The 19,739-nt window shown below is 39.4% G+C and overlaps 1 protein-coding gene across 1 annotated transcript in view; it reads left to right on the forward strand.

Annotated features, from left to right (window-relative positions):
* Positions 1–11,314: 11,314 nt before the first annotated feature.
* Positions 11,315–19,739, forward strand: part of adamtsl5 (ADAMTS like 5) — a 31,041-nt gene continuing 22,616 nt past the window's right edge. Inside the window, exon 1 of the mRNA XM_038701385.1 lies at positions 11,315–12,037. Coding sequence (XP_038557313.1) covers positions 12,018–12,037 — 20 coding nt within the window. The 5' untranslated portion in view covers positions 11,315–12,017. The remainder of the gene's footprint in view (positions 12,038–19,739) is intronic.

Here is a 19,739-nt window from a genome sequence, read left to right on the forward strand (position 1 = left end):
AGAGATGTGTCTTTAATTTTGATGTTTTGGTACCTGGTTGAAATTTAGTGTCTGGCAGATCACATCTCTACAGATTTGATCAATTCCCCACTGACACCTTTTTCTAGGCCCAAAAAATCTAAATACTTCTACACTAAAGTCTCTTTGAGGAGCAAAAATTTCTGTAGTCTCTTCTGGTAACAAAACTGTAACAAAACAGTGTTTTTGAGTCCTGGTGTTGGATGAGAGTGGATAAAAATTCTTCTTATCTCTTGGAGACTTCATAAACCTAAACTCTTTTTCTTCCTCCTCCCTCTCTCACTCACTTCACCTCACCTCTCTCTGAAACCTCTCATTATTGTGTTTGTACAGATCTGGTCTATTACGGTTATGTCCAGCCCCTCTAGGAGGGAAGTCTCGAAAATCACCTGATTATTGTCACTCATTGTCATTTGTTAACTAATGTTGTTGGCCATTATTATGGCAATACGTACATTTTCCATTAACCTGTTCTTATGTGTATTTTCAGTTTGCTCATCAGATGTGTGTAGAGCAATGAGGCAACAGGAAACTTTTTTCTGGAAATTAGGCTCAATATTTAGGATAACTTAAATATAGTTTATGTATGGAAAACATAGTTATTCATGGTCAGTGAATGACAAATCACCCATTATTACTTTAAAGCCACAATGTGACATTTAAAATGTTTTACTTAGAAACCACCTAGTGGCAGTGTCAAGAATGACACTCTGGTAGAAAAAGATGATAGAATTACATTAAAATCCTACACAGAACTTAAAAGTAATTCATTGTTGAAGTTAGAATTGTTTTTTAAATGTATTTTGATTTTTAGTTATTAAAATGTGCTTGTTTTGTTACCACCAGTAACTACAGCTGTTGCAAAATCATCCTTAAGTAAAAGATAACAGATTATAGCTTTAACTAAGTTACTAAACCGTGTAATTTCCTGTCCTTTCTTGTTTTTTCATTTGCTCACAGTTAACTGTTCTCATGTCCTTGTTTTTTTTATTGTTTTCACTTTCTATGAGAAGCATCCTTGACTTTCACTGCCCTGACCCTGTGTTTTTACCACATGTTTTGCTGATGTTTATGTGGCTGAGCGAATCCTGCTCGTTCCACCCAGACCCCAAAGAGAAAAACTGTAACTGCAACCAAAATGTCTCCAGATAGATTGTATTTCTTCAGGTGGTTGTAATATTGATAAAAGAGGAGATAGAAATGTGTTTTGAACACTTTGTGCCGTTTTTATTTAAAGGTTGGGCAGATTTCAAAAAATGCTGGCATGGAATTAAAGTCAGGGAGCAGCCCACACTTTTTGATGGACTAAGTGCTTATTCAGAGCAGAGAACAAAAGGCTAACAACAGAGCTGCTTCACTCTTTTTTTGTTGTTTGAGACACAAAACATACAGTGTGGTCATTTACTGCTTGTGCTCTTCTGGCATCAATTGTATATGTGTGAGAGAGAAAGAAGAAAGAAAAGCCTCAGCACATACTGTACACAGACCTAAACAAATACAAAAATATAACTTTGTGTTTAAAAGAAATCCACAAGTCATGAGCAACGTCCTTTTTTAGTAACCTGACTTCCCCCATCTCCAGCCCTATACACCAGTGGTTCTAAAAGTGGCGTCCAGGGACCCCCAGGGGTCCTTGAGAGGGCTCCAGGGGGTCCCCAGGAAAAAGGGGAATCATTCCTTTTCACTGATTTTCCATCCTTAAGTAACACAATGACAGAATGCTTACTTTGGTCATGGGTTTGATACACTTTCTTTAATAAAACATCAAAAAGCAAAAATCTTATCTAATGGGCATCCGTGATCTAATTTGAGTCAATGAGTCAAAAAAAGTGTGAGTAGCTTACCACTGGTGAGAATGGTCTCTTCGGGTTAGGGTTAGGTTGTTGTGGCTAAAGGGGAGAACTACATTATTGCAGGAAACTGCAGTTGGAAATCATGTGGACAGGAGGAGCTTGGGATCAAACCACAAGCCCACTTTCCACCTGAGTCAACCCGTTCTCATCCCGGGGCGTCACATATGGATGCTCGGTCACCCCTTGGCATAATTTTTTAATTCCCTGGGTATCCTTTAGCATTGTTTTTGCACGTGTAAGGCTCCGCTGTCAAATTAGCAAGAATAAGTAGGCCCTATGCAACGTCCGTCTGGACTTCAAAATAAAACTAGTAGTTAACGTTGTGAAACATCACAAGTTTGGTTACGTTTAGGCAACAAAACTACTTGGTTAGGTTTAGGAAAAGATCATGTTTAGGTTAGAATAAGAAGAAGACATACTTTATTAATCCCTCAACAGGAAATTCAATGTTTAAATAACTACGTTAAAATAACTGTTACTTATATGACTTACCTAAAAACAATCAGTGTTGACTTTATGTTTCACACAGGAAGCAAAGACCAGTCTAAATAATCCTCCTTATTCTGACCTTTCTGTTATTTATAATGAACCTACTTTTAGCATTGAACAATGATGCTAAAGGCTGCCATGTGCATTGGTACCAGATTCCGAAGGATATGACAAAGCATAGCTTTTTGATGCCCTGGGAATGAGAACAACAGCCACACACTTAAACAATATGTCTTACTTTTATAAGAGACAAGGTTGCAGGTATAGAGACTAAAGGGTACCACACAGCGCCGAGTGATGTGTGTGAAAATACTCACACCATTGTTTCCTGGCTGCACTGGTGTATTCACATATGTCATTATATATATATATATATATATATATATATATATATATATATATCATAATTTTCTGTGTAGGTTGGATTTGGGGATGTTTATGTTACGCGAGGTAATGTTACACGAGCCAAACTCATTGGTTAGTCCTCTCCCTAATAGCCTTATTTTCTCTTGTAATGTTAAACGTGAAAACATAGTATGAAAAATTTGTATGTAAGCTAAGCAGCCAAATAGTGATGTTAGAACAAAATAATATAACAGTGATATTACTCATTTTTTTTATAAGAGACAAGGTTGCAGGTATAGAGACTAAAGGGTACCACACAGCGCCGAGTGATGTGTGTGAAAATACTCACACCATTGTTTCCTGGCTGCACTGGTGTATTCACATATGTCATTATATATATATATATATATATATATATATATATATATATATATATATATATATATATATATCATAATTTTCTGTGTAGGTTGGATTTGGGGATGTTTATGTTACGCGAGGTAATGTTACACGAGCCAAACTCATTGGTTAGTCCTCTCCCTAATAGCCTTATTTTCTCTTGTAATGTTAAACGTGAAAACATAGTATGAAAAATTTGTATGTAAGCTAAGCAGCCAAATAGTGATGTTAGAACAAAATAATATAACAGTGATATTACTCATTTTTTTCACATCATAATACAGGACAAAATAGCTTGACATTGTAATACAAGACGTTTCTTAAGGTCCATGTCTTTAACATGCTGATTTTTCTGCCAGGAATATTTAGCACAAGTCTTTTAGTGTAGCCATGAAATGCATATTCAGTCTTTTCTACAGGATACTCATTTTAATACGAGTCTGCAGGAAACATTTAAAAGGTCGCCAGAGATGGACTTCAGCCAAATCACAGAACAAACATCCCAGAAAGCAAGGTCAATGTTGAAATATCATCAGTCATCATTTTGGTTGAGGCTGAATATTCAAGGTTAAATAATATTGAATCAGTGTTGATAAATCTTAGCTTTTTCAGTCTTTGAAATGACAGCATTGAATTAATGTAGATTTTTGGTCAGCTGCATTGCCCCACTGGCAAGTGGGTTTTAGAATTATGTCGTTCCATCTGTCGCTGTCAAGTTAATATATCTCAAAATCTATTGGGAGCATTTCCAAAAATAATGCTGCTGCCTTTTTACAGTCACTAGATCTCAACCCAGTTTCACATCTATGGAAAATTCAAGAAAATGCTTTCCCAAAGACCAAATGGGATAATATGAACTTTTGTTTTCAATTTTTTTTTTTTAAGTCCCCTCAAGATGTTCATGGGAATGTCTTATCATATAACAAGTAAAATAAAAACCCAGATATACCATGTGCTTGTGGTGCTTGTGATCTGTATTTTTAGCATGCTGCTACTCAGATGACAGCGCGGTCACACCTCTGTTGTGTGTTGTGAGTGACTGAAATAGCTTAGTCACACACAACAGGAGCAGGATCAGAGCTGAACAGGCTCAAATAAACCTCATTCCCAGAATGGGAGGAGGAGCGGCAGCATCTGACCTGCGGTCTGCCTTGTGAGTTGATGTGGTGGATGTGGTTGGTGCTGGTTTTGGCTTTTGTTTACATGCTATGTGTTATTCTCAGCCAACAAGTTTGAACCACATTTCTTCTCAGTGGGAGCATCTGTTGGCAATAAGTAAGTCCAGGATGACTTTGTTTACTGCGTGTTTGTGTTTTTTTATTTGTTAAATGTGAAGTTATCTTTACATGCACACGCACACATAGTGCAGTGGCGCTGGTTCACTCCTGCAGCTGTGTTTGGTGGCCGATAGATGTTTGTATTGAGATGTGCTTCTTAGACTACCGTGCCACTGATATAAACACAACTGAATCTGTGCAACCTCAGCCCAAGGAGAATTGAGTTTGTCTATGTGTGTGTGTGTGTGTGATTTATTGTAATTGCAGTAACCACCAGTGTGCCGGACAGGAGGCAGCCTGCACTGAAGCATGTGGTTTACTGGACTCCACATGCGAAGGAGAGACACTGAGATCACGTCAGCCTGGACAGAGGCAGCACATGTTTCCCATCCAGACGTCTTGTTTAGATCAGGTCGGACTCCTCACAGGTGATGTGAATTTGCAGGGAAAAGCCACACTGTTTACTAGCTCAGTGTGTAGGTATCCTCAAATATTGCTCATCCTAGAGATGTGTATGACCTATCTAGAAGACAATAAGTTGCTTTGAAATGGCATGTTGCTGTTTTCTTTTTAGTTAGAGACTTGCCCGTCCCTATATTGTCCTCACAGTGTTTGTGGATTTTGGGAAATGACTTGCCTGTTATATTACTTTTGAGTTTACATTTGCTTTGGGATCCCTGCCTGAAGTTACATTATGTATGTGTTTTATTTTACGTATCTTATTTAGTTGTATTTGGCACATTATGTTCTATTTTGTTCACTATATTTTTTTGTTTTTTCTGTTGTTTTGTGTTTTACCTTTGAGAAGCACTTCATGGTGTTGCTTTAAAAGGTGCTATATGAATAAAGTTTATAATCGTTATTGTACAATATTTTCACATGTCAATCAAGGCCCAATATCATGCTCTCGATCATGTGGCTGTGGAGGTCAATATGGTTTGGTTCACACACAACAATCCTTACGAATAGCATTTTATGTCATCAATGATACATCCATCATACTCATTTTCAAATCAGTTGTAGAATCTGTGGTCCCAAACGTTCATCACATCCTCTAACTCTGCACACAATGTTGTTTTTACACTGATTTATTCATTCAACCAGTTGAGAGCAGTATGTGACTGTTTCTGTACATAAACTCTTGTTGCAGATGTTCAGCCTGTTTTACAGTATTCAAACAGTCCAGTAAATGTACTGGATGGTATTTACAAGAGGTTTCAAGTGGCTTTTTGCGTGTACTATTTTCTCCTGTTGGAAAGCGGTTGGTAAAATTTCTATGGTGGTTGCATGTAATGAATAGCCCCTATTATGGTTTGGACAACACATAGCTACATGACTGACTCAGGTCCTGATGAACAAGCCTGACTGCACACTCCTGGGAAACAGCTTTGTTTTTTGAGGATTTCTAACCTGAGAGTCACAGACTGTGTAATTCTCTCATACCTTCCTGCCGGCAGTAAATCAACCTTGTTGTCGTCTTTGTTCCACCTCCTTTGTTTTATGAACTTCATGAACTCCATAGCTACATCAAACCTTCATAGCCTCCGCAAGTGCCTGCTCACTACATAATTCTGCTAGAGCCATTAAGCCAGCGCCACATCCAAAACACGTCATAACATCACATCCATGTATTCTGTAATGTGTTGTCTAGGTGACTGATGGAAGACTTTCAGGATTTCAAAATATAAAAGCCTGCCATGTCATCCAGTGGGCACGTATACACCCACTTCAAATACCACCCATGATGCATGCTGGGATGGTGCCACATTGTTGCATATGTGGACAATCAGATCATTCTCATACTCTTATTTCATACCTTTTCTTCTGATACCTCTATTTTTCAGCTGGGCCACATGTCTGGAATAAAATGAACTCAATCAATCTCCTCAAGAGAGTTTCAGTGTTCATTTGTCAGTTAGTTTGTTTGCTCTAGAGACACAAACATGCTTGTGTGTTTACTAAATCCACAAATATGCTGCTCTAGACAATATATATATATATTTTTTATTATATATTTTTTTACAATGCTTGATGACGCTTATCCAAGTTTTAATCACCTGTCTGTATTGCTCAGACCTGCATGTTGTCTTGTTACATACACAGTTTTAAGCTGCTGGGCATTCAAAGATCTTGAGCTGGATCAAAAACACAGTGATAATAAAATGATGGGATACATGTGAATGAAAAGAAAATATTGGAAAAGATTCGTTTAAATGCTATAAATGAATATGAATATGGGCCAGACCCTTGGCGCATGTCAGTACCTCCTAAAAAATAAATCATGCAAGATGTCAGTCCAAAATGTTCACCTTGTGACTGCCCTTCAATAATACAGCTATTTTTCCCTTGGGTAGAGCACATCAGTAAGAGAAAACAGACAGAAAGCTGCATTTTTTCTGGGCGTTGATTGTATGCATTCTCAAAATTATTAGGTGACTGCAAGATGTAAGTAAGCATACGAACAGAGGGGGCAGTATACCAGCATGTGAAGTAAGGTCAGCAGCAGACTGAAAGAGCAAGAACAAAAATGGTGAAAATTTTGAAGAGAAACCAAAAGAGCAGGTTGCCGTGATTTCAACATTAACGATTTTGTAGTTACTTTGATTGTCGCTATGTTAAGATGTGTCAGCCCTGTGGGGTAGCCCTGTAGATGCACTTTTTAATCATCCATGTTCATTATTTAAAGTCAGATGTAAGTTGGAGGTTTTCACCAGACAGATAAAATACAAGCTGAAGCACATATAATTTCCTAGCTGCAGCTGTGTTAAAGCTGCATGTAATGTATAACACTTTTCGCACCACCACCGCCAGTATTTCATCAGTGTGTGAGACACCTTGTCCACCCATCAGGTTTCTCCATTCATACTGGCAGGATGCCAAGCTCAGTAAAAACCTGAAGGGGGGGGGGTAGGGTGTGTAGCACCTCCACCCCCCACCCACCTCCCCACTACTGTCTCAGAGGAGTGATAAAAGTGCCTCTTCAGCTCAGAAGCATCTTATTACAGAGCCGCACACTGTAGGCTGCAAAATTCACACACACACAAAGAAAGAGAGAGCGTACGTGCATGAATGTGATATTTACTGTAAACACTTGGCTATCTGTCTCTCAGTAAACACGCGGCGCACTAAACAGTGACGAGTTTTCAGTAAAGATGGGGGAACTATAGGGAGGGCCGAGGAAAATGTCTCTACAAGCAGAGACAAGCACAGAGGCCTTGGAGCACTTGACTAATCATTATATACACAGGTACAGAGGAGCCACTCACCGCTGACGAAAACATTTCTGTAGAATGAAAAACACCGTCATGGTGATGAATCTTTTCACACCACAAATGGGAGGGAAAAAAAATATTGTAACAAGACCTAAAGTGTAAAGGCCTCAAAACCACAAGATGTATAATACTTGGGTACACTAAAAGATATTTCAGTGTGAAATTCCCTTTTTGTGTTCACCATGTTTCCCTGGACAATATTACCTCGCTGCAGTGAAGTGATGGTGACACACAGAAGGAATGTCATGTTGAGAAGAACCTAGCTTTACAAGATACCCACTTGATTTTACAAGCTGAGGCTACATAAGCCTTATATTAGCCTCAGCTTAACTTGAGTATTTGTTTGCACAGAGGGACGACTGTGGATTTTGTCTCTGATCTGTTACACTGGAATTACATTGGGAAGAGATGTCTTCACAGCCAGTGTGGGCAGAAGGAGCAATTACACCAATTCTTCCAAAGTGCAGAAAGGCAGGAAAGGCAGGAAACTGGATTTATTGACACACTTGAGTTAACTTGAAATGTTGGAATGCCATTTTAACCCTAATGCAACTAAGTAATTGTTACTCAAAGTGGCCGTTTGTGGGATTACTTTCTGCTCTCCTTGAGTAATAAAGTACATAAAGTTATAACCCTTTCAATTAAAGTCCTGGTTGATCTGGCAATTTGTTTAGAGCTTGTAAAAGTTAGTGCATTTTTAATAATAAAAGACCCAGCATGTCAGTATCACATGCATGCTCCAGATTTTGTCTTCTTGAATCCCAGAAAGGTGAATCCCAGAAACTGCTTTCTATACAGTGCCGAAAAGTGTAAACCATAGTATTAAAGAATAAGTCAGATGACATTAGATGTTTCTTCTTCTCTGACTGAAACTGAAAAGAATGAAACCCAATATGTATCTACTAACAAGTATTGTGTGCAAGACCTCCATCCCTCTGTAAAGCACTTCATAACCCTGTTTTTTTAAATTGACATGACTTGATATATCTTCTTCCTCTGTGCCATAGAGCTCCATTGTTGTTCAGAAACTATTAAAAACACATCAGTGAGCCACACTGTTGCTCTCGGTGACACGTTTCTTCATTACCATAAACACACACTGTTTAATTTGACTCAATCCCACATACATCACCCTGCTGCCCCAAATACTCACTAGAGCACCACATGTGGATTAGTCCGCCACTGAAAATAGTCCCCAACAAATGCACTATTTGCTCCTGTTTGAGTAATGTTTGCTTAAAAACTATGGTGAGCAGTTGTTTTAGAATCAAATTTGCGTTTTATTTTAAAAATAATAGGATTTGTTGACAGCAATAAAAATAAAGTATATTGCCAGCCTATTTTTTTTTTATAAAAATATGATTTGATAACACAATTTTCATTTTGTGTCAAGCAACTACATTTCTACTTTAGAGAAATATTCTAGTCCTTGGCATCCCCTGATACTTAAACCAAACATGTGTGTTATTGAGGAGACAAGAGCAACGGATAACCTGAGTGACACACCTGCACTCTGTAACCACTGCCTGTCTGATGCTCATTTATGGCGCTGCAGGCTCATGTTGTCTGCAAGTCAACATGTGTAGGTTTGTAAATCATTCTTTTGGCATCTGTAATGGGCTTCAAATGCTTGCAACATCACATCCTGTGTACTGGTCTGTAAGTGGTCTGATTGAGCACACAAGACATATAGTCAAAAACAAGCTAACTAGTAATAATGCAAACTGACAGTTGAGGTTGGAGTGAAGGCTCTGAGACAGATAAGACAGCTTTAACACCCCTGTGAAAAAAAACTAATGTTGTCCTGTTTCCTCTGTTATGTCTGCATGGCTCCAGATGATAACTCAAGGTCGAAAGTGTTGAAATTGTAGCACAGCTCTGATGAATTGTCTCCAGCTTGGCTGAGCTTAAAGAGACTGTGACAGAACGAGGTGGAGACAGTGCTCTGAGTTCACAGAAAGGCTGTGTGGTTGCTTCACCATCACTGAGCTGTCCCATTTGTACTGCTGTACAAGCAATGTAGGAAACTGGAGACCTGCATGTTACTGCCTCATACATCACAAAATGTTTTCCAACTGTAAAACAAAACCTGCTAAAAGGGAATATGGTACTTCAAATGTAAAGCTCAGTGAGAAACAAAGGAGATGCTTGAGGGATACAGTTACAAAGAATGAATTGTAGACATCTGTAGAAAAAGGAAAGCTGGTATGGAGTGATTAACACAGAAAGGTGTCCTGACATGAAGATGAAGATGTTTGTCTCCCTAAAGCAGCTACCTGGTGAAATGGACGTGTCACAGAGCAGGAGGAAGGTGAGGAGAGGGTGAAAGAGTGTGTGTGTGTGTGATGTACAATAAAGCCTGAGGTGGGTAAAACTGCAAAGTTACACTCACAGCTATTCAATGAGGTCACTGTAAACTCTACTGACTACCATAAAACATAGAAGTTCATGAAGGAACTTTTGGAAACTCTACAATGACTGTGTTTAAAAGAAAATACCATAAGCAAATAAGTCACAATAAGCTTCCTCATAATAATATGATTCATGATATAGCACAAGATATATGGCTATAAAAAGTGACAAATAATTTGTTTATTTAAAAAAATATATGAATATTATTTATAGTTTCCTCCTCTTTTGGCAAAGCAGGAAATGCCCCTGGGGCCCCATAACAGAACAAACGTGTCAGGCTTGCTGTGTGTAGACTGGTTTGTGAAAATGTAATAAAAAAAAATTGTGGGTTCAAGATCCTCATTATTTTAGTTCTGTACTGCATATTCCTAAATTACTGCACTTACTACCTGAGGCCAGGAAGTGTTACAGCAAAGAAAAATAGCGGGAGGTTAACAGGGGCCCAGCGCATCATTTTTAGCTCCGACACCACCTAACATGGACGCAGGGCTCTGAGCAGCCCTTTGGTTTGTTAATGCCTCTAGACTACATAAGGCCATATAGGAATATGGTCACAGGACATAACAGGAAATATGCAGTTGGTTGATACATTAAAGCAAAAACCAACAAAGTTTCTCAGTGAGGTGTTGGGCCACCATGAGTCCCCAACAATAGATTCCCCTAATCTCTACTGGAGGGAGGAACACGATTCTTCTGAAAGATGTTATTATGGTGTTCAACTGATCTAGAGACTGTGAAGGCCACAGCATATGAATCACACATATTTCTTAATTTTTCCCCAACTGTCTGTTGGAGCATAAGAGACACAAAAAGCCATATACTGCATCTGACTACACAGAAACACCTTTATGGATTTTAAAAAATCATCTCATGGCTATATTAACTACTTTTTAGATTAAGATTTAACATTCATCATAACATTATTGCACCATCTCCGATTTGGTGGTTATTTAATGGAGTAATCATTCTCATTCTTGGTGCTTGGGTACATTATATTCACTGTACAATACTGTTAATTTATGAATGGTCTATTGTTTAATGTAGTATTTTTTAAACTTCTATTTAAACTTTTGAGTTTATCTTCCAGCACTGTAAAGCAACTGCTCTTCACCTTCAGGATTTCTGAAGGAAACAGTGTCAGTGTTCTGGGCTGTGATTGGGGGAGAGAGGCATGTTCAGGAATGCAACGCTCAGGTGGAGAGAGAGAGAGAGAGAGAGAGAGAGAGCGAGAGAGAGAGAGCAGTACTACGCTCACACGGCCACGCACTGTGGAGTAGTGGGGCATTGCCGGTGGCTCTCTGTGCTCTTTACCGGGTTTTCTGCCGCACCGTTTGCACATTGGACCCGCTTGGGCTGAGAGGAAAGTCAAGAAGAGAAGAGAAGAGAAGAAGCAACTACTGGAGCTACCTGCAGGAGTGTCTTATCCGTGCAGGACTGGGCACAAGTGAAAACACCTGCCTGGAGGCGATAGTGAGACTTGCATACATAAAATGTACTTTTTTCTTTTGGATTAATGTATGCCTACCCATATGAATCAAAACTAGTGATTTTTAGCGTAAAGAAGAAACAGAAAAGGGACCTTCGTGCCAGAGAAGACTTTTTGCACCTGAATGTCCAGCATTAAGATTCTGAAACTTCACGTGTCCCGAAAGACAAAACTGATGTGATGTGTTTTGGGACCTGAGTAACACAGCTGTTTGGAAGTACGAGCCCTGCAGCTGAGATTGAAAACACGTTTCTTTAACGTTTCCCTTAAAAAAGCAGAAGAATAGAAAGGAGAACCCTGCAGGAGAGAGTAGGATATGGATGGTGTTGGGTCTGAAATCAGTGAGTCGGAGCAGCTTGCAGCTGTGATGCACTGTGCATCTGACCCGCGACGTTTCACACCATGATACGGGAGAAAAACTGCACCTGACAACGAATGTAACATACCTGAACCCAAATCCACAAGGATGTCCTCACTACTGACGAGGTAAGACATTGAACTTTAAATGTTTTCTGGCTGCCTGCAGAAAGGATCGCATGAGAAAGGAATAAGGATGATTCATAAGAGGTGTCCGGCCTTCATGGGAGGTGATAAATTCCAGGTTGAGGTTTTTTTTTTCCAAATGGAGCCTGTTATCTGATTGAGTTGCATTTCAGGGGGAAATATGTGGTGGCTTTAAATATTTACCTTGGGTCATTTTGCTTGCAAGGAGCTGCAAAGTTGTTTTTTGGAGCAGTAATGTGAAGGATGGGAGGTGATAAATTCCTGCAACAATTGAGTTTTGTTTTCTCCTCCAGTTGGAAGCTGTTTGTTTTGTGGTTCACTTCATCACAAGAACAGCAGGGGAAAAAGTGTTCGTTCAAAACACTTTTTTTCTGAGTTGTTTTGGGTGCAATATTTGTTTTCTCAGAGCACTTGTGTCATGCTTTAGCAACTTGACTTAAAGCAGTTCCTACTTGCCTGTGCTGTGTGTATGGTTTCTCTGGACGTAAAGTCTGCTGGCTACGTCCGCCATTGGGTGAGGTAATCCTTCTGCCACATAGTATCTATGATATTGCAACTCCTGGCTCTACATTCCCCCCATCCTGCCACACTACCTTTATCTCTTAAATGTCACCGACTATAAATACCCAGCTCATATTTGATCTAATCCCATCCCTGCAACAGAGAACACAAACACACAGGACTGCAGAGGGTCTGAATCTTTGCTCGAACTGAGCATTAAGTCTCTTAAAATATTAAACTTGAATTCACCAAGGCCATGGATTTCCCTCTCGTCCTCTGGATTACTCTTCTTAGTGGAAACAATACATGCTGACATGTCTGCACTCTACACCCAAGTGTGATTTTCCCTTTTATGGGCTGCATTTGATGTAATGTGTCAGGAGAAATGTGTAGGCTGTCTGTCAGATGGACCGCTGTCAGACTGGTCTGCAGAAAGAGAGAGAGAGATTTGGCTCAGGGCAAATTTTCTGTCTCTCTGATAACATGTTTGGAGGAATTTTTGTTAGGGAAGGAGCCATCAGCCCCATGAACAGATTTAATCTACTCACCATGGAACACTGAGCATATAGCTTCAAAACTAGGACTCTAATTTGGTGTTACACTCAGTGATGTCACGCTCTCCTACGGGGAGGAATTTCAATCCTTTTCCTCTCTGTGGATGTGGACTTTAGGCACCCACTATTTCACAAATTGACCCATGATGAAGAATAAAAGCCAATAGTTATCCAAACCTCTATTTTCTTAATTTTTCTCAACAAAAACTGAAATAGTATACTTTTACAGTAAAGTACAGAACACACAGCTCCTGATCCACATTAAACTCCTAAACTAAAGGTACAGTTAATGAAAAACCTAAGGTAGCACATTGTTTTAGGGTGGTTCAAGGTAAAAAAACAAAAAAACAAAACATTTGCCACAAGTAAAGAAAGATCTGTCATTGCAGATGGCTCTAAATAATACAATAGCCTCAGTTGCAATGGATAAGACACCAGTCACCTGGACAAATCAGATCTGGATTTAACTGAAGGACTGTTAGTTTCTGTTTGGGGTGTATATTTTACTGAAATGTGTGTCATGTGAGTCATCCTTAAAGAACCACTATAAAGTTCCCTTACGATTTTATGCCCACCGGCGTTTACCTTTGAGTTATCAAAAAACTTATACTTTCCAACACAGTTGTTTATCTTTTTTGTTGATGATCCAAACAGGAGAGTTTAATTTCAATTCAAGCCCTGAAGTGTCACCTAACATTGTCTAAAAGAAAGCAAATATGCTATTACACAAATGTCAATGTTGTTAGTTAATGACGTGCACAAAGGGTAATGTCTGCTGTGAAAAAGACCTATTTTTACTTTGAGTGCGCATTGTTATTGTTCTTTTTAATGTACAAATGGTCGAGGTTTAAACTTTTGACTTGCAAGAAACAGACCATAATGTTCTGCCACAGCAACAACCTTTTGTACTAACAGGTTCACTTCTGCTCTACCTTTTGTCTGAGTGTCTACATCCTCCAAAGATTCCAGTCAGAAATGCAGTCAAAGATAAAACATCTAACAATACGAAACCGACAGTTTCACAACTTTTAAACTAACAGAAGGTTCGGCTGAAGAATGCTTCTCATGTCATGTCACTTCTACATCCTCCTCATCTACTGTTTCCAGGTTACTTTGAACCAGGTCCTGATCTTGATTCGCTTGTGCACAGTGGCCGCTGCTCTCCGACAGTGAGCTTACTGATGGACAAGGTTCAGTCAGATAAGAGTTTACTGCTCTGTGTTTGTGTCTCTTTGCATCAACCTCATGAAAGTGCTTTACTCTTTGAAAGGTTTGCTGCCAAGCAGATTTAGGGTTGCGGTTAAATGCAGTTAGTTTGTTTCTGTCTGTCAGCAGGATGTTTTAAAATCTTGTGAAAGATTTTCCATGAAATGTGATGGATATGTCGGCTTTGAGCCAAGGAACAATTGATTTGGTTTTGGTGGTGATCCAGATCTGGGGTTTTTGCCTCTGGACCATTAGTGTTTTTTAGCTGTAATTATAAAATGAGACAAAATGCAGAAACTCCCAATCCTGCGGGTACATTTGCAGCATGAAGACAAGCATTTTTATGTGTTACATAAAAGTGTTTGCTCTAATGTCTGTGCGTGTAAAGTGAAGAAGTTGACATGAAGCCTTTTTTTCAGTCTTCCTCTCCTTTCTCTGCTCCTCTTCCTCAGCCTTTTCCAGATGGGCTTCATTGTTGACATGTTCCTGGTTGAAGAAGTTTTTCCATCATGTTAGTCTGCAAGTTTGCATCTCAGCATGTTTCTCATGTTATGAGACCATGACTGTAGATGACCTGAGAGGCTCAGCTTCCATCAAAGTGGCTGTGAAAAGATAATCTTATAATCCCTGAGGTATGACGGTGTACCAAGTTTGTTCTCCTTGTCGTGGAAGGAGTGAGTTAAGTGCAGCGAAGCGAAGTGAAGGGAAGGGACCATAGTTGAGCAAGAGGCAGAGTCTAGACATTTTGGCAACAACAAAACCAACAACACGATACCAATGTCTGTCTTTCATTTAGTAATTAACCACAATCCTTTCTGGGTGTTTTGTCCTGACATTCAATAGTATTTTATTTCTTTTTGCTAAAATGTTTTACTACATCTTCAAGTGAGCCAGCTGTTGAGGCACAAAGACCCTCCGCTTGTGTTCAAAGAGGATTGATTTATTAATGCGCGCTGACCGCAGCCACTGAGCGTTCAATTGTTGCTGCCTTATTCATAGTCAATACAGATACAAGGGTCAGAGCTGACCACAGAGCCTTCAGTGAGAACATCTGTTCAGAGTTGTGTCAATTCATTCAGCAGCATGCTCCATCTAACCATAAGACCCTCCACCAGGCACTCCCAGACGCTGGGCGGGTCAAAGGTTAAGACAGGCCTCGTATTACTTTTCCTAACTTGGTGGGTGTGCAGACTTTTGTAGCGAGGACGCCTGTAGGTCACCATACAGAAACACTTAGACCAAAATCCCACACAAAGAAACTAATGGAGCAGGGACCTTCAGTCAGGTGTCTCCTGCGTTGGCATGACTCACAACTTCACGGAGGTCAAAGAACACATTCTCAGCTGCAATGCACTCTAACCAGTGCACAATAATAGCTTCAATGTAATTGCATGATAACTGTTGTTTATTTGTGCAGAGTGGGAATCTGAGAGCTACCTGTCTGTCAGGGCGTGTTTAAGGAAAGGTTTGAGAGTTCAGTCATTGCAGAGGAATTATCAGTGGGGAGAGTGCAGCCTCTTTTACCTCTGCTGGTCAGGCTGGATGGAGGTCTTTTTGTCTCTCTGGCTGTCTGCATGTGGACAGATTGCATTTTTTTTTAAGTGTCAATTCATGGGATTTTGGTTATGGTCTTAATCTGGGACTTTCATCATAACACAACCATAATTAGAAAGTGTTTATCTCTGCCAAAGCTGCACAATCCTAGAATCACATTTTTAAAATCCAAATCTGCATCAAAATACACATGGTGAGAGGAATGAATTGGATGTATGTGTAATTTAATATGTGTATCTGGACCAAAAACTACTACCTTACAGATTTAGGATTTCTTTTTTCTCAATTAAACATTTTTATTGTCATTATGTGAGTTGTGTGTAAGTGGTGTTGCTTTGTAGTTTCACTACTTATATTTTTATTACCTGGAAACTAACATGCAAACGGGTCTGCTTTGATAGAGATATTAAATCAGTTACTATGCTGTAACTAGGAAAATATGACATCCAGGACATTAGAGCTGCAAATACAGTACCTATTATTTCCATTATTGATTTGTCTGCTGATTATTTTATTGATCAATACTTTATCGAATGTCTGAAAATATTTTATGGAATATTGGAATTTACCAGAGCCGCCAGTGAATATCTTCAACTTACTTGTTCTGTATAACCAACAGTCCAAAACCCCCAAAATATTTAATTTGCAATGTTATATTAAGAGAAAAAGAAGATATTTCTCAGAAAATCACACTCAGAAAAGAAATCATAAACAAAGCTAGAGAACAGAAAAACTACGAGTGCTTAGTTTTGGTAGAGATTTCACTGATTTCTGCTCATATTGTCATCTAACAAACTTAATGACCCATAGCTGTTAATGTGAAATGGAACTTATATCCTTAAAAATGTATTCACCTGCATTTAATGTGAGCACGAGTATAAAAGTTTGCTTACAGATTTTCTATATATCTGTAACCAGTTTCACTGATCATAAGTGAATTATAAATCATTAGCACACAATCTTTCTTCTTTCTATTTATAAGCAGCCATATTCAAATTAAAGCTCATGGGCTGATGGTTTCATAATGTTTAATAATGAGAGTAGTTTAGTGTTGTTCGTGTTGGGTGGGGCCGGTGTTTTTTCTTCTTCCACGGTCAAGAGAGCGACTAATGTCAGTCAAAATAAACAACTAGTCTCGTATTGATTAAAGCCATTTCCCTCTCCCTGCCCCAGAGCTATTCACTAATGTGCTGCTACAGTCTTAATGAGAGCAGGAGGAGGCGGACTGACCCCTGCTCACCTCTTTAAGGGCCCCTGTAGGGAGGGGGCCAACCAGTCAGTGACCAGTGCTGCTGTCTTTTCATGTTCAAAAACTGAAGCTAAACATCAGGTGAAACTGAGAGAAATTACTTTGTCTTGCAGAATAATAATTTATTTTATTTATAGGCTTCTTTCTGAACACTCAAGGTCACCTCACAAAACATTACAGTACAGCAATAATCAAGAAATTTAACAACATACTTTTTATTAAACTATTTATGTGTGTAATTTAGCTTTTATGAAATCTAAATCCTGCTCATAGGTGTTGGTTATCTGTGAAAATGGATGCATATCATGCAAACAATGGGAAATATCAGACTTTTTAGCTTGTTTAGTGGGTCACCAATGTTGATCGTCTGCCATTTTGTGCCTTATAAGTATTGTACAGTGGGTTTATCAAAGCATTTATACGCTGAAAACAGTTGCCTGCTGCTTCTAGATAAAAACACTGGTGAGAGAGGCGAGACTGAGCCAGTACTCTGCATTTAGTATTGTGAAAGTTACACAATCATTACATTACATTTCAATGTGTAATTCCTGACCACATGCTCCAAACAATAGGAGGCAGCATTTCACCTCCTCCTCCCCCTCAGCCAGGCTACTTCAAGTGATTCCGCTCTTCTGCTCTTTTCTAATCACATGTAATGTTACAACTAATCTTTATAATAACCTCATATCTTAATCTTTTTATGTACTGCTGGATTAGCAGGCATTGCTTCTTCTGCAATAAAGAAGTCAAAGGCACCATCGCAAGCACCAAGCACATCATTTAAAAAAGCACTCTAACAAACAGCAGAAATACTACCTCTAATAATTATAGTGATGCATGCATATATTCAATCCTTTATCAGTATCAGATCATTTAAATCATATATTATATCATGTATTGTGTATCATATCATTTATAGTAGTTTATTAGGGTGTTTCATGCGCTTGCTCTGTCTGAAAAGCCCAATAGGTTAACATGAGTGTCGAAAGGACGTGAGCAGCACTTTGCAATGCTTCTGCTGCGATGCTTTATGGTGCTTTGTTGCTTCGCAGCACTTCACAGCACTTTGCAGTGCTTCTGCTTCCTGTGTGTCCCTGGACAACAATGATTTCACACCAGTCTGCCCAGTCAGAGACAGGGAAGATCAAGTAGCGGCAGGCGACAAAAAAGTAGAGGTAGCAGAGGAACAAGAGGTAGAGGAGGGTGAGGGAGAGCACCTCGTGCAGACTGACAAGCTCTCGGGGCAGCTCTACTTGTTGTACTGAGGGCAGACTGGACGCTACAGTGGCTCACTATCGCGTCTCGAGGCACAAGTGGTCTTAAAAGACAGGACGAGCTCAGGACTCTGCAACACAATACACAGACATGTTTGACATGACGTCAGAGCTGTTACTTGTTGTATGTTAGGTCATTTTTGGAATGTTTTAACTAAAATTCTGGCCGAATCTTATACGTTGACTTAATGTTCACGACTCAAGCAAGTTTTTAAGAGTAGGCTAATTGCTTAATTGGTGTAAAAAAAACATCTAAATATTTAAAACAGTATCTACATTTGAAAATGCTCAGCAAAAAACGGAAAGTTGAGGAAGTAAATGTTTCAAACCTACTGGTTTGTATGCAACTGGAATGCTGGGAATAAAATGAGTCATGATTTATGAGCCCAGTGCCTCTTTCGGTCAACGTGACCTTCCTTGCTCCTTTTGATATAAATTCCCCCATGTAAGGCCAGGACGGGAGCCGAAGGGAAGGGCTGCTCAGCCAAATGTGAGGGAGATGTGTATCGTTTAATTGGACAGGGCAACTACTGACCTGGGACTGAGCCAACTCCAAAGGCTTTGGAGCAGATCTGTGTTTATGGCCTAGGGAGAGATAAAAGAGACCAAACAGACAGAGAGAGATAAATGACAGACAGGCTGGAAGCTGATGGAGGACAAGTGAGATGTGGGAGAGAAGGTCAAGGCAAAGGAAGTTTTAGTTGCTGTAACTTTCCAAATGCTGCCTGTCTCATATGTTTTTCCTTATGTGTCGTTAATGAAAATGACTTGTCCCATCACAAAACAGACCCGTAAACGTGTGACACACTGCGGCTTGCAGTAAAGCGGTGCCAGGAAGCAATCAAAGAGAGGGGCTTTCCAAGAATCACTGGCACTTCTCAGAAAAAAAGCACTTGTCGTTTGATGAATCAGAGGGAGAAACATACGGAGAATCTGTGTCTCACAGTTGCCCCGAGGTAAAGAAGGAGATGAAGCAACCAGAAGAACAAACAGAAGAGACACAACAAGAGGTTTAGCGGATGTCTTATCTGGTAGCAACTAAGAAGTGACTCATTATGTTGGTAATACAGTTGCCATAATTGTTTTTTATATGCAAATATATGCTGCTGTATCAAATGACCTTGTTTTATTTGCATATGCATAAATAGAAAACATGGGTTTCACAGTTAGGTCCTTATGGTGGTTCCAGGGGGGTCCTCAGCAAGGGGAATAATAGTTTTAAAAGTTTTAAATAAAAGTAACACGATTACTATTTCAGTCATGGGTTTCATACACTTTCTATAATAAAACATCTACCAATCTAAACAAATTAAACATACCAATCAGTCTTTCACCCCTCAAAGGGG

The sequence above is a fragment of the Micropterus salmoides genome, unplaced genomic scaffold (assembly GCF_014851395.1).
Source record: "Micropterus salmoides isolate LMB-PRFRI ecotype aquatic unplaced genomic scaffold, ASM1485139v1 Ms_hic_scaffold_6, whole genome shotgun sequence".
In the NCBI taxonomy this organism is placed as follows: Eukaryota; Metazoa; Chordata; class Actinopteri; order Centrarchiformes; family Centrarchidae; genus Micropterus; species Micropterus salmoides.